Source organism: Leopardus geoffroyi, chromosome D1, assembly GCF_018350155.1.
Source record: "Leopardus geoffroyi isolate Oge1 chromosome D1, O.geoffroyi_Oge1_pat1.0, whole genome shotgun sequence".
Classification (NCBI taxonomy): Eukaryota; Metazoa; Chordata; class Mammalia; order Carnivora; family Felidae; genus Leopardus; species Leopardus geoffroyi.
In genome coordinates this window covers 62,700,191-62,713,871 of record NC_059329.1, presented here as the reverse complement: position 1 = coordinate 62,713,871, position 13,681 = coordinate 62,700,191, and the positions used below count along the sequence as shown (strand labels likewise).

General features: G+C 36.7%; 1 protein-coding gene across 1 annotated transcript; it reads left to right on the top strand.

The window, feature by feature from the left end:
- Window positions 1-969, top strand: LOC123600457 (olfactory receptor 52N5-like). Its single transcript, XM_045482511.1, is given in 1 exon segment — window positions 1-969. A coding segment is annotated over 1 exon segment (969 nt).
- The last annotated feature ends 12,712 nt before the right edge of the window (window positions 970-13,681 follow it).

Here is a 13,681-nt window from a genome sequence, read left to right as displayed (position 1 = left end):
ATGCTGGTTTCCAACAATTCATATGTTGCTCCCAAATTTTTTATTCTTAATGGAATTCCTGGTCTAGACAGAGTACATGTATGGATCTCCCTCCCATTATGTATAATGTATACCATCTCTCTTTTGGGAAACCTTGGCCTTGTATACCTAATTCATCAGGAGGAGTCCTTACATCACCCAATGTATTTCTTTCTGGCCATGCTGTCTGTCATTGACCTCTTTACCTGCACCACCACTCTACCCAGTGCACTCTGCATCTTCTGGTTCAATCTCAAAGATATTAACTTCAGTGCTTACTTAGTCCAAATGTTCTTTGTTCATGGGTTCACAGATGTGGAGTTTGGTGTGCTCATGCTCATGGCTCTGGACCACTATGTGGCCATTTGCTACCCATCGTGATATGCTACCATACTCACTAACCCTATTATTACCAAAGCTGGGCTTGCCACTTTCCTGAGGGGTGTGTTGCTGATTATTCCTTTCCTATTCTTGGTCAAGCATTTGCCCTTCTGCCAAAGAAATATTATCTCCCATACATATTGTGGCCACATGTCAGTGGTGAAGTTGTCCTGTGCCAGCATAAAGATCAATGTCATCTATGGTCTGACAGTTGCCCTCCTGATTGGAGTGTTTGACATCTGCTGTATATCTGTGTCTTACACTATGTTCCTTCAGGCAGTGGTCAGTCTTTCACCAGCAGATGCTTGGCAGAAGGCCTTTAGTACCTGCACTGTCCGTAAATCTGCCACAATCATCACCTATGTTCCAGCATTCTTCACTTTCTTTACCCTCCATTTTGGGGTACACACCATTCCCCCTTCTCTTCACCTAATTGTAGCTAATCTTTATCTTCTTCTTCTTCTCCCAACACTGAACCCCATTGTTTATGGGATAAAGATAAAACATATCAGAGACAGTGTCATAAGACTCTTTCAGGGTGAGAAAGATCCAAGTATTCAGGACAAATGAAATTATTTGAAGATGAGTGAAAAACAACAAAGAAGGGACTCATGTATGATATCATACATTAACTCATGTGTGGTATCATATATTCTCCAGGTCTATCCCAGAGTATCTTTTCTGCAATGATAGTAGGTAAATATATAGCTAATTCTGGATTTATAGCCCAGTACCTTTCCCTTATTTTTTCTCCACCAATTTTAATCAGGTAACAGATATGGGCTCATTAAAAATTTTCTCTAACGTATCCATGTAAGATATTTTCTTAAACTTCTGAGAGAGTTCTTAATTGTCTTTTCTATGTTTGTAACCCTCCTTTGGATAAGAAACAAAATTACTTTTCAGGGCATTTTCCAGCCTGGCCATCTTTGAAATTAAAACTCAGTTTATTAATTAGGCTGGTAATATGCAGATAAAACTGACCATCATGGATTTTAAAAGAATGGCATTTAGTAAGCATGATATTGTAAAAAGCTTTGCAGACCAATTTACTCAAGAATAAAAAATGCTAATTCCTAGAAACATATACACTACCAAAACTGAAACAGGAAGAAATAGAAAATTTGAATAGACCCATAACCAGTAAGGAAATCAAATTAGTAATCAAAAATCTCCCAAAAAACCAGAGTCCAGAATTCCAGGGGAATTCTACCAAATATTTAAGGAAGAGTTAACACCTATTCTCTTGAAACTTTTCCAAAAAATAGAAATGGAAGGAAAACTTCCAAACTCTTTCTATGAAGCCAGCATTACTTTGATTCCAAAACCAGACAGAGACCCCACTAAAAAGGAGAACTATAGAACAATTTTCCTGATGGACATGGATGCAAAAATCCTCAACAAGATATTAGCCAACCATACCCAACAATACATCAAAAAACTTATTCACCATGACCAAGTGGGATTTATACCTGGGTTGCAGGGCTGGTTGAATATCCGCAAAATAATTAACGTGATTCTTCACATCAATAAAAGAAAGGACAAGAACCATATGATCCTCTCAATAGATGCAGAGAAAGTATTTGACAAAACACAGCATCCTTTCTTGATAAAAACCCTCAAGAAAGTAGGGATAGAAGGATCATGCCTTGAGATCATAAAAGCCATATATGAATGACCCAACGCTAATAGTATCCTCAATGGGGAAAAACTGAGAGCTTTCCCCCTAAGGTCAAGAACAAGACAGTGATGTCCACTCTCACACTGCTATTCAACATAGTGTTGGAAGTCTTAGCCTCTGCAATCAGACAACACAAAGAAATAAATGGCATCCAAATCAGCCAGGAGGAGGTCAAACTTGCACTCTTCACAGATGACATGTTACTTTATATGGAAAACCCAAAAGATCCCACCAAAAAACTTCTAGAACTGATTCATGAACTCAGTAAAGTTGCAGGATATAAAACCAATGCACAGAAATCGGTTGCATTCCTATTCACCAAAAATGAAGCAACAGAAAGAGAAATCAAGGAATCGATCCCATTTCCAGTTTCACCAAAAACCATAAAATACCTAGGAATAAATCTAACCAAAGAGGTGAAAAATTTATACACTGAAAACTATAGAAGGCTAAAAAGACATTGAAGAAGACACAAAGAAATGGAAAAAGATTCCATGCTCCAGGATAGGAAGAACAAATATTGTTAAAATGTCGATACTACCCAAAGCAATCTACATATTCAATGCAATCCCTATCAAAATAACACCAGCATTCTTCACAGGGCTAGAACAAATAATCCTAAAATTTGTATGGAACCAGAAAAGACCCCGAATAGCCAAAGCAATCTTGAAAAAGTAAACCAAAGCAAGAGGCGTCACAATCCCACATGAAGATATACTACAAAGGTGTAATCATCAAAACAGTATGGTACTGGTACAAGAGCAGACACTCAGATCAACGGAACAGAATAGAGAACCCAGAAATGGACCCACAAATGTATGGCCCACTAATCTTTGACAAAGCAGGAAAGAATATCCAATGGAATAAAGACAGTGTCTTCAGCAAGTGGTGCTGGGAAAACTGGACAGCGACATGCAGAAGAATGAACCTGGACCACTTTCTTACACCATACACAAAAATAAACTCAAAATGGATGAAAGACCTAAAGGTAAGACAGGAATCCATCAAAATCCTAGAAGAGAAAGCAGGCAAAAACCTCTTTGATCTTTCCCACAGCAATTTCTTACTCAACATGTCTCTGGAGCAAGGGAAACGAAAGCAAAAATGAACTACTGGGACCTCATCAAAATAAAAATCTTCTGCACAGTGAAGGAAACAATCAGCAAAACTAAAAGGCAACCGACAGAATGGGAGAAGATATTTGCAAATGACATATCAGATAAAGGGTTGGTGAGGATGCAGAGAGCAAGGATCTCTTTTGCATTGTTGGTGGGAATGCAAGCTGGTGCAGCCCCTGGTGGAAAACAGTATGGAGGTTCCTCAAAAAACTAAAAATAGAACTACCTTATGACCCAGCAATTGCACTAGGCATTTATCCATGGGGTACAGGTGTTCTGTTTCGAAGGGACACATGCACGCCCATGTTTATAGCAGCACTATCAACAAGAGCCAAAGTAGGAAAGAGCCCAAATGTCCATTGATTGATGAATGGATAAAGAAGATGTGGTATATATATACAATGGAGTATTACTCGGCAATCAAAAAGAATGAAATCTTGCCATTTGCAACTACATGGATGGAACTAGAGGGTATTATGCTAAGCGAAATTAGTCTGTCAGAGAAAGATAAGTATCATATGAATTCACTCATACGAGGACTTTCAGATACAAAACAGATGCACATAAGGGAAGGGAAACAAAAATAACATAAAAACAGGGAGGGGGACAAAATGTAAGAGACTCATAAATATGGAGAACATACAGGGGATTACTGGATGGGTTGTGGGAGGGGGTGGGCTAAATGGGTAAGGGGCACTAAGGAATCTACTCCTGAAATCATTGTTGCGCTATATGCTAATTTGGATGTAAATTTTAAAAATTAAATAAAAAAATTGAAAAAGGCCAACCATCAAGTAATATTCTTACATAAATACTCTTACCCTCAGAATAATTTGACAATCTGGGGTCAAAGGAAAAGAGGTCATATCTCATAACTTCATCAATGTTTGGTCAAATGTTTTCCCAGTGGCATTATTTCACTATTTTACAGTAAGCTATAAAGATACAGTCAACTATGAAGATGCTCACTGACATGACAGACACCACACCAAGTGTTTTCTGGTATATAGCAAATATCATAATAAAATTTTTAAAGAAAAAAAAATAAAGAATGCTTACAATGTATAGGTTAGCCCTTCATGATAAATGCAATATATGACTCAACACACCTATGCTGTTTCTCAATATTGATTTATTTTTCCTCATTTGTTGATATCTTGTTTTTTCTCTATTGAATAAAATTACTTATTAAGAATACTATGGATACTATTAATAATGCTCACAACTACCAAGGGTGTGAAAATTTTTGGATATAGTCTCTCCACTATAATCTCTCAATTCAATAACATCTCTTTTCTGTCTCATTGATCATCAGTGATCTATCTCCAGTTTCTTCCACTTCATCTCTGGAACATCTAATGCAATACTTATTGTGGTGTTGTCCATGGACCCCTGAGGGCTTCAAGACCATCCTGGGGAATCTAGGAAGTCACAACAATTTTCATAGTAATGTTAAAGTATTATTTGCCCTTTTCAGTTTCATCCTATTACCAATATACAAGGAGTTTTCCAGAGTACATACGGTGTGTGATCATTATTGTAAAATAAACTATGTTAACATTTGGAAGATCTGCATCACTCAACAAATCAATATTTCCAAATGACAAATGTTTGACGTTTCAAGATGATGAATGTGTAAAGATTAATTCCAGTTCTAGATACACCTTTTTTTTGTATTTATTTCACTTCATGCTCAGCACAGAACTTGATGCAGGGCTCAAACGCATGACCCTAGGATCATGACCTGAGCCAGAATTGGAAGTTGGACGCTCAACAGACTGAGCCACCCAGGTGACCCTATTTCATTTTTTTTAGTATAGTTGACACATGAAGTTTACACATTATGCCATGCTCACTACAATCATAACTAGCATCTGTCACCATAGAACACTATTATAGTGTCATGACTATATTACTTAAGCTGTTTGTTTGTTCTCTGTATTTATACATCTGATTCTGCTTTCTGTTTATTCATTCACTTGTTTTCTTAATTAAGTTTTTAACTTTAATTCCAGTATAGTTAACATACAGTGTTATGTTAGTTTCAGATATACAATATTTTATACATTAAATTATACAATTAAGTTATGCAATTTTATACCTTACTCGGTGTTCATCATAAGTCTACTCTTTAATCCCCATCAAATATTTCACCCACCTTCCCCACCTACATCTCTGTTTATTCATTTGTTTTTTTAGATTCTACATATGAGTGAAATAATATGGTAAATGTCTTTCTCAATTGGACTTAATTCACTTAACGTGGTACCCTTTAAATCTATCCATGTTATGGTAAATGGCACAATCTCATCCATTTTTATGGCTGTGTAATATTCTATTACACACACGCACATCTTCTTTACCCATTTGTCTATCAATGGACACTTAAGTTGCTTCATATCTTGGCTATTGTAAATAATGCTGCAATAAACATAGGAGTGCATAAATCTTTTCAAGTTAGTTTTTGTTTTGTTTTGTTTTGTTTTCATTGGGCAAATACTCAGTGGTGAAATTAATGGATCATATGGTAATTCTATTTTTAGATTTTTGAGGTAATCCATACTGTTTTCCATGGTGGCTGTACCAAAATACATTCCCACCTACAGTATATGAGGGTTGCTTTTCCTCCACATCTTCACTGACACTTGTTGTTTTTGTCTTTTCGATTTTAGCCATCTGACAGGTGTGGGGTGATATCTCATTGGTGATAGCCACAGGTGTGTGGATTTGATTTGCATTTCTTTGATGATTAATGATGTCGAGAATCTTTTCATGTGTTGGCTATCTCTGTGTCTTCTTTGGAAAAAATGTTTATTGGAGTTCTCTGCCCATTTTTATGGTGATGAATTATCTAAGTTCTTAATACATTTCAGATATTAACCCCCTATTGGATATATAATTTGCAAATATCTTCTTCCATTAAGTAGGATGCCTTTTTGTTTTGTTGTTTCCCTCACGATGCAAAAGCTTTTTACTGTGGTGTAGTCCCAATAGTTTATTTTTGGTTTTGTTTCTCTTGCTTGAAAATACATGTCTAGAAAAATGTTGCTAAGGCCGATGTCAGAGAAATTACTGTTAATATTTACTTCTGGGATTTTTATGGCATTAGGTCTCACATTTGGGTATTTAATCCCATTTTTTTTTTTACTTTTTAAAAGTTTTTTTTAATTTTAATCCTAGTACAGTTAACATACAGTGTTCTATTACTTTCAGGTGTACAATATAGTGATTCAAAAATTCTATGCATTGCTCAGTGCTCATCATGATAAGTGTACTCTTTAATCCTCATCACCTATTTACCCCATCCCCCCACCCACCTCCCCTCTGGTGACCATTAGTTTGTACTCTGTAGTTAAGAGTCTGTTTCTTGGTTTCTGTCTCTCTCTTTCTTCTCCATTGTTTATTTCTTATATTCCATATATGAGTGGAATCATAATATTTGTATTTCTCTGACACCTCACTTTGCATTATACTTTCTAGATCCATCCATGTTGTTGCAAATGGCAAGATTTCATGTGTTTTATGGCTGGATAACATTCCATTGTGTGTGTGTGTGTGTGTGTGTGTGTGTGTGTGTGTATATATATATATATATATATATATATATATATACCACATCCTCTTTATCCATTCCATGGATTCCATGGATATCTGTCCATGGACATTTGGGGATGCTTCCATAATTTGGTTATTGTAAATAATGCTGCAATAAACATAGAGGTGCATGTATCCTTTAGAATTAGTGTTTTTATATCCTTTGGGTAAATACCCAGTAGTGCAATTGCTAGATCATAAGGTAGTTCTAGTTTTAGAGTTTTTAGGATCCTCCATACTGTTCTCCACAGCGGCTGCATCAGTTTGCATTCCCACAATCAGTGCATGAAGGTTCTTTTTGTTCACATCCTTGCCAACAGTTGTTTCCTGTGTTTTTGATTTTAGTCATTCTTTCAGAGCACTTTTAAACCAACTGTTCTTTGTACAACCATTTTATAAAAACACAGCATGCCCAACTTGATTTCATGATCTAAATTGCGCTGCAGTCCTGTAGTTCAGTTCATGTTTATTTCTTGGTCCCCCAACTCATACAGCATATTCTCTGAAGTAGTTGCCAAGTCTTGGTGATCACAGCCTTTTCTGCAACGTTTTGCATGCATGTATCCACAGATTTTTAAAAATTTTTTTAACTTTATTTTTTATCTTTTAAAATTTACATCCAAATTAGTTAGCCTATAGTGAAGCAATGATTTCAGGAATAGATTCCTTAATGCCCCTGACTCATTTAGCCCATCCGCCCTCCCACAACCTCTCTAGTAATCCTCTATTTGTTCTACATATTTATGAGTCTCTTATGTTTTGTCCCCCTCTCTGTTTTTATTTTTGTTTTTTTCCTTCCCTTATGTTCATCTGTTTTGTCTCTTAAAGTCCTCATGAGTGAAGTCATATGATACTTGTCTTTCTCTGAATGGCTAATTTCGCTTAGCATAATACCCTCTAGTTCCATACAACTAGTTGCAAGTGGCAAGGTTTCATGTTTGTTTGATTGTGGAGTAATACTCCATTGTATATATATATTCTATACAATATATAATATATATACAATATTATATATATATACCCCACATCTTTATCCATTCATCCATCAATGGACATTTGGGCTCTTTCCATACTTTGGCTCTTGTTGATAGTGCTGCTATAAACATGGGGGTGCATGTGTCCCTTCAAAACAGAACACCTGTACCCCGTGGATAAATGCCTAGTAGTGCAATTGCTGGGTCATAGGGTACTTCTATTTTTAGTTTTTTGAGGAACTTCCATACTGTTTTCCACCAGGGGCTGCACCAGCTTGCATTCCCACCAACAATGCAAAAGAGATTCTTATTCTCTGCATCCTCGCCAACATCTATTGTTGCCTGAGCTATTAATGTTAGCCATTCTGACAGGTGTAAGGTGGTATCTCATTGTGGTTTTGATCTGAGTTTCCATGAGGATGACTGATGTGGAACATTTTTTCATGTGTCAGTTGGCCATCTGGATGTCTTCTTTGGAGAAGTGTCTATTCATGTCTACTGCCCATTTCTTCACTAGATTCTTTGTTTTTTGGGTGTTGAGTTTTTTGGGTGTTCTTTATCGATTTTGGATACTAACCCTTTATCTGATGTGTCATTTGCAAAATTTTCTCCCATTCTGTCGGTTGCCTTTTAGTTTTGCTGATAGTTTCCTTTGCTGTGCAGAAGCTTTTTATTTTCATGAGATCCCAGTAGTTCATTTTTGCTTTTGTTTCCCTTGCCTCTGGAGATGTGTTGAGTAAGAAGTTGCTGCGGCCAAGATCAAAGGGGTTTGGCTTGCTTTCTCCTCGAGGGTTTTGATGGCTCCCTGTCTTACCTTTAGGTTTTTCATCCATTTTGAGTTTATTTTTGTGTATGGTGTAAGAAAGTGGTCCACATTCATTCTTCTGCATGTTGCTGTCCAGTTTTCCCAGCACCACTTGCTGAAGACACTGTCTTTATTCCATTGGATATTCTTTCCTGCTTTGTCAAAGATTAGTGGGCCATACATTTGTGGGTCCATTTCTGGGTTCTCTATTCTGTTCCGTTGATCTGAGTGTCTGCTCTTGTACCAGTACCATACTGTTTTGATGATTACACCTTTGTAGTATATCTTCATGTGGGATTGTGACGCCTCTTGCTTTGGTTTACTTTTTCAAGATTGCTTTGGCTATTCGGGGTCTTTTCTGGTTCCATACAAATTTTAGGATTATTTGTTCTAGCCCTGTGAAGAATGCTGGTGTTATTTTGATAGGGATTGCATTGAATATGTAGATTGCTTTGTGTAGTATCGACATTTTAACAATATTTGTTCTTCCTGTCCAGGAGCATAGAATCTTTTTCCATTTCTTTGTGTCTTCTTCAATGTCTTTTTAGCTTTCTATAGTTTTCAGTGTATAAATTTTTCACCTCTTTGGTTAGATTTATTCCTAGGTATTTTATGGTTTTTGGTGAAACTGGAAATGGGATCGATTCCTTGATTTCTCTTTCTGTTGCTTCATTTTTGGTGAATAGGAATGCAACCGATTTCTGTGCATTGATTTTATATCCTGCAACTTTACTGAATTAATTAATCAGTTCTAGCAGTTTTTTGGTGGGATCTTTTGGGCTTCCCATATAAAGTATCATGTCATCTGTGAAGAGTGCAAGTTTGACCTCCTCCTGGCTGATTTGGATGCCATTTATTTCTTTGCGATATCTGATTGCAGAGGCTAAGACTTCCAATACTATGTTGAATAGCAGTGGTAAGAGTGGACACCACTGTCTTGTTCTTGACCTTAGGGGGAAAGCTGTCAGTTTTTCCCCATTGAGGATACTATTAGCTTTGGGTCGTTCATATATGGCTTTTATGATCTCAAGGTATGATCCTTCTATCCCTACACTCTTGAGGTTATTATCAAGAAAGGATGCTGTGTTTTGTCAAATGCTTTCTCTGCATCTATTGAGAGGATCATGTGGTTCTTGTCCTTTCTTTTATTGATGTGATGAATCACATTAATTGTTTTGTGGATATTGAACCAGCCCTGCAACCCAGGTATAAATCCCACTTGGTCATGGTGAATAATTTTTTTGATGTATTGTTGGGTCTGGTTGGCTAATATCTTGTTGAGTATTTTTGCATCCATGTCCATCAGGGAAATTGGTCTATAGTTCTCCTTTTTAGTGGGGTCTCTGGTTTTGGAATCAAAGTAATGCTGGCTTCATAGAAAGAGTTTGGAAGTTTTCCCTCCATTTCTATTTTTTTGGAACAGAGAATACGTGTTATTTGAATCTTGAATGTTTGAAATATCTTGAAATATTTGAAATATCTTGAAATCTTGAATATTTCAAGAGAATACGTTTTAACTCTTCCTTAAATGTTTGGTAGAATTCCCCTGGAAAGCCATATGGTCCTGAATTCTTGTTTTGTGGGAGTTTTGGATTAAGAATTCGATTTCCTTATTGGTTATGGGTCTATTCAAATTTTCTATTTCTTCCTGTTTCAGTTTTGGTAGTGTGTATATTTCTAGGGATTTGTCCATTTTTTCCAGATTGCCCATTTTACTGGTGTATAATTGCTCATAACGTTCTCTTATTATTGTTTTTATTTCTGTTGTGTTCATTGTTATCTCATTCCTCTTTCATTCTTGATTTTAATTATTTGGGTCCTTTCCTTTTTCTTCTTGACCAAACTGGGTAGTGGTTTATCAATTTTGTTAATTCTTTCAAATAACCATCTTCTGGCATTAATTTCTAGCTCTAATCTTTATTATTTCCTGTCTTCTGCTGGCTTTGGGTTTTATTTGCTGTTCATTTTCCAGCTCCTTAAAGCGTATAGTTTGGTTGTATATCCTAGATCTTTCTTCCTTCTTTAGGAAGGTCTGGATTGCTATATACATTCCTCTTATGACCGTCTTTGCTGCATCCCAGAGGATTTGGGTTGTGGTGCTATCATTTTCATTGACTTCTGTATACTTTTTAATTTCCTCTTTAACTTCTTGGTTAGCCCATTTATTCTTTAGTAGGATGTTCTTCAGTCTCCAAGTATTTGTTACCTTTTCAAATTTTTTCTTGTGGTTGATATCATGTTTCATAGCATCGTGGTCTGAATATATGCATGGTATGATCTCGATCTTTTTGTACTTACTTAGGGATGATTTGTATCCAAGTATAGAGTCTATTCTGGAGAACGTTCCATGTGCAGTGGAGAAGAATGTATATTGTGCTGCTTTAGGATGATATGTTCTGAATATATCTGTTAAGTCCATCTGGTCCAATGTGTCATTCAAAGCCATTGTTTCCTTGTTAATTTTTTGATAAGATGATCTGTCCATTGCTGTGAGTGGGGTGTTGAAGTCTCCTACTATTATGGTATTACTATCGATGAGTATCTTTATGTTTGTGATTAATTGATTTATATATTTGGGTGCTGCCACATTTGGCGAATAAATGTTTGCAATTGTTAGGTCTTCTTGGTCTATATTGATTATGATATAATTGATTATGATATAATGCCCTTCTGCAACTTTTGATACAGTCTTTATTTTAAAGTCTAGTTGTCTGATATAAGTATGGCTACTCTGGCTTTCTTTTGTTGATCATTAGCATGATAGATGGTTCTCCATCCCCTTATTTTCAATCTGAAGGTGTCTTTAGGTCTCAAGTGGGTCTCTTGTAAACAGCATATAGATGGATCTTGTTTTCTTATCCATTCTGTTACCCTATGTCTTTTGATTGAAGCATTGAGTCCATTGACGTTAGACTGAGTACTGAAAGATATGAATTTATTGGCATTATGATGCTTGTAGAGTTGGAGTTTCTGTTAGTGTTCTCTGGTCCTTTCTAATCTTTGCTGCTTTTGGTATTTATTTATTTATTTATTTGTTTATATTTTTATCTTTTCTATCCTCAGAGATTCCCCCTAAAATTTCTTGCAGGGCTGGTTTAATGGTCACAAACTCCTTTAATTTTTGTTTGTCTGGGAAACTTTTTATCTCTCCTTCTATTTTCAATCACAGTCTTGCTGGATACAGAATTCTTGGCTGCATATTTTTCTGATTCAGCACACTGAATATATCCTGCCACTCCCTTCTGGCCTGCCACGTTTCTGTGGATAGGTCTGCTGCAAACCTGATCTGTCTTCCCTTGTAGGTTAGGGACTTTTTTCCCTTGCTGTTTTTATGATTCTCTCCTTGCCTGAGTATTTTGTGAATTTGACTATGATATGCCTTGTTGATGGTCAGTTTTTGTTGAATCTAATGGGGGTCCTCTCTGCTCCTGGATTTTGATGTCTGTGTCTTTCCCCAGGTTAGGAAAGTTTTCTGCTATGATTTGCTCACATAACCCTTCCACCCCTATTTCTGTCTCTTCCTCTTCTGGGACCCCTATGATTGTGATGTTGTTCCTTTTTTAATGAGTCACTGATTTCTCTAATTCTTAAATTGTGCTCTTTTGCCTTCATCTCCCTCTTTTTTTCTGTTTTGTTATTCTCTATACGTTTGTCATCTTTATCACTGATTCTCTGTTCTGCCTCGTCCATCCTTGCTGCCGCTGCATCCATCCGTGATTGCAGCTTAGTTATAACATTTTCAATTTCATGCTGGCTATTTTTTACATCTTTTATCTCCGCAGATAAGGATTCTAATCTATTTTCGACTCCAGCTAGTATTCTTATTATCGTGATTCTAAATTCTGGTTCAGACATGTTGCTTATATCTGTGTTTGTTAACTCCCTGGCTGTCATTTTTTTGTGCTCTTTCTTTTTTGGTGAATTCCTTCATTTGTTATTTTTAAGGGAGAAAAGGAATTAATGAGGTAGAAAAATTGAAATTTAAAAATATAAAAATTTAAAAAATATTAAAATTAAAAATTAAAAACACACACACACAAAATCGAAAGATGATGCAAGATCCTAGGTGTGTTTTGGTCTGGGTGTTGAAAGTAGTTTGACAGATTAGAGAAATGAAAAAAAAAAAGGGGGGGGAAATAAAAGGAAATCATTTCAGACTTGAAAAAATGAATACACTGAAGTAGACTAAAATAAAATGATGGAAGTAAAGTAGAATTTGAAAAAAATTACACAAAAGTAAAAAATATAGTAATAAAACAAAAAAGATATTTTTAATAAAAATTGGAAATAAAAATGAAGTTTCTCTTTCTGTATTCAAGAAAAAGAAAATAATTGTAAAAGAGAAAAAGAAAAAAGAAAAAAGTAAAGAAAATTGAATAGATGAACCTGCTAACAGATTGAAGTAGGACTGAAATTGCTTCGTTTTCCCCTAGAAGTCACTCTATGTATCTCTTTACAGTTTATGTATTTATGTATTTATAGTCCATAAATCAAGCCGTCAATGAGACTTGTTTGAAGACCAAAGTTGGCCCATTTGGGCGGGGCTCTGTGTAACAGCTCTGCTCTCCACTAGATGGCGCTGCTAGCTTATTCAGGTGGATTGTTGCACGTTTGTAGGTGCATATGCGCATGCGTGGGAACAGTGAAAATGGCTCCACCCAGCTACCCAGTCTGTTCTCTAGGATCAGCAATTGTGCCCCGGTTCTCTGTCTTCAGCTCTTGTCCACTCCCCGCTTTTTCATTCTCTGTGACCAGGCCCCAGACAGTACCTCTCTCCCAAGTTTTGTCTCAGATGCAGCTGTTTCCCCTGGCCCCTTACTTCTGAAGGACTGCCGCTTTGATCTGCTCCATCCCTCTGCAGGAGGGTCTCACCAAGCAATGGCCGAATGGGCAATGGCCAAATATCGGTTGCACCCAGGAATGCCCGCTGGACCCTGTTGTTGCTGGTGCCCCGAGACCGCGGCCAGGTGCCAGCCTGCCCCAGAAAAAGTTCGCGAGACAGAGTAGTAGCAGAGTTTCAGGGTTTATGGTAAATTGCAACACACATCTGGCACCAGGCTTAACCCTTAACAACCTTATTCCAGCACCAGTGAATGTGGCCATTTTCTGG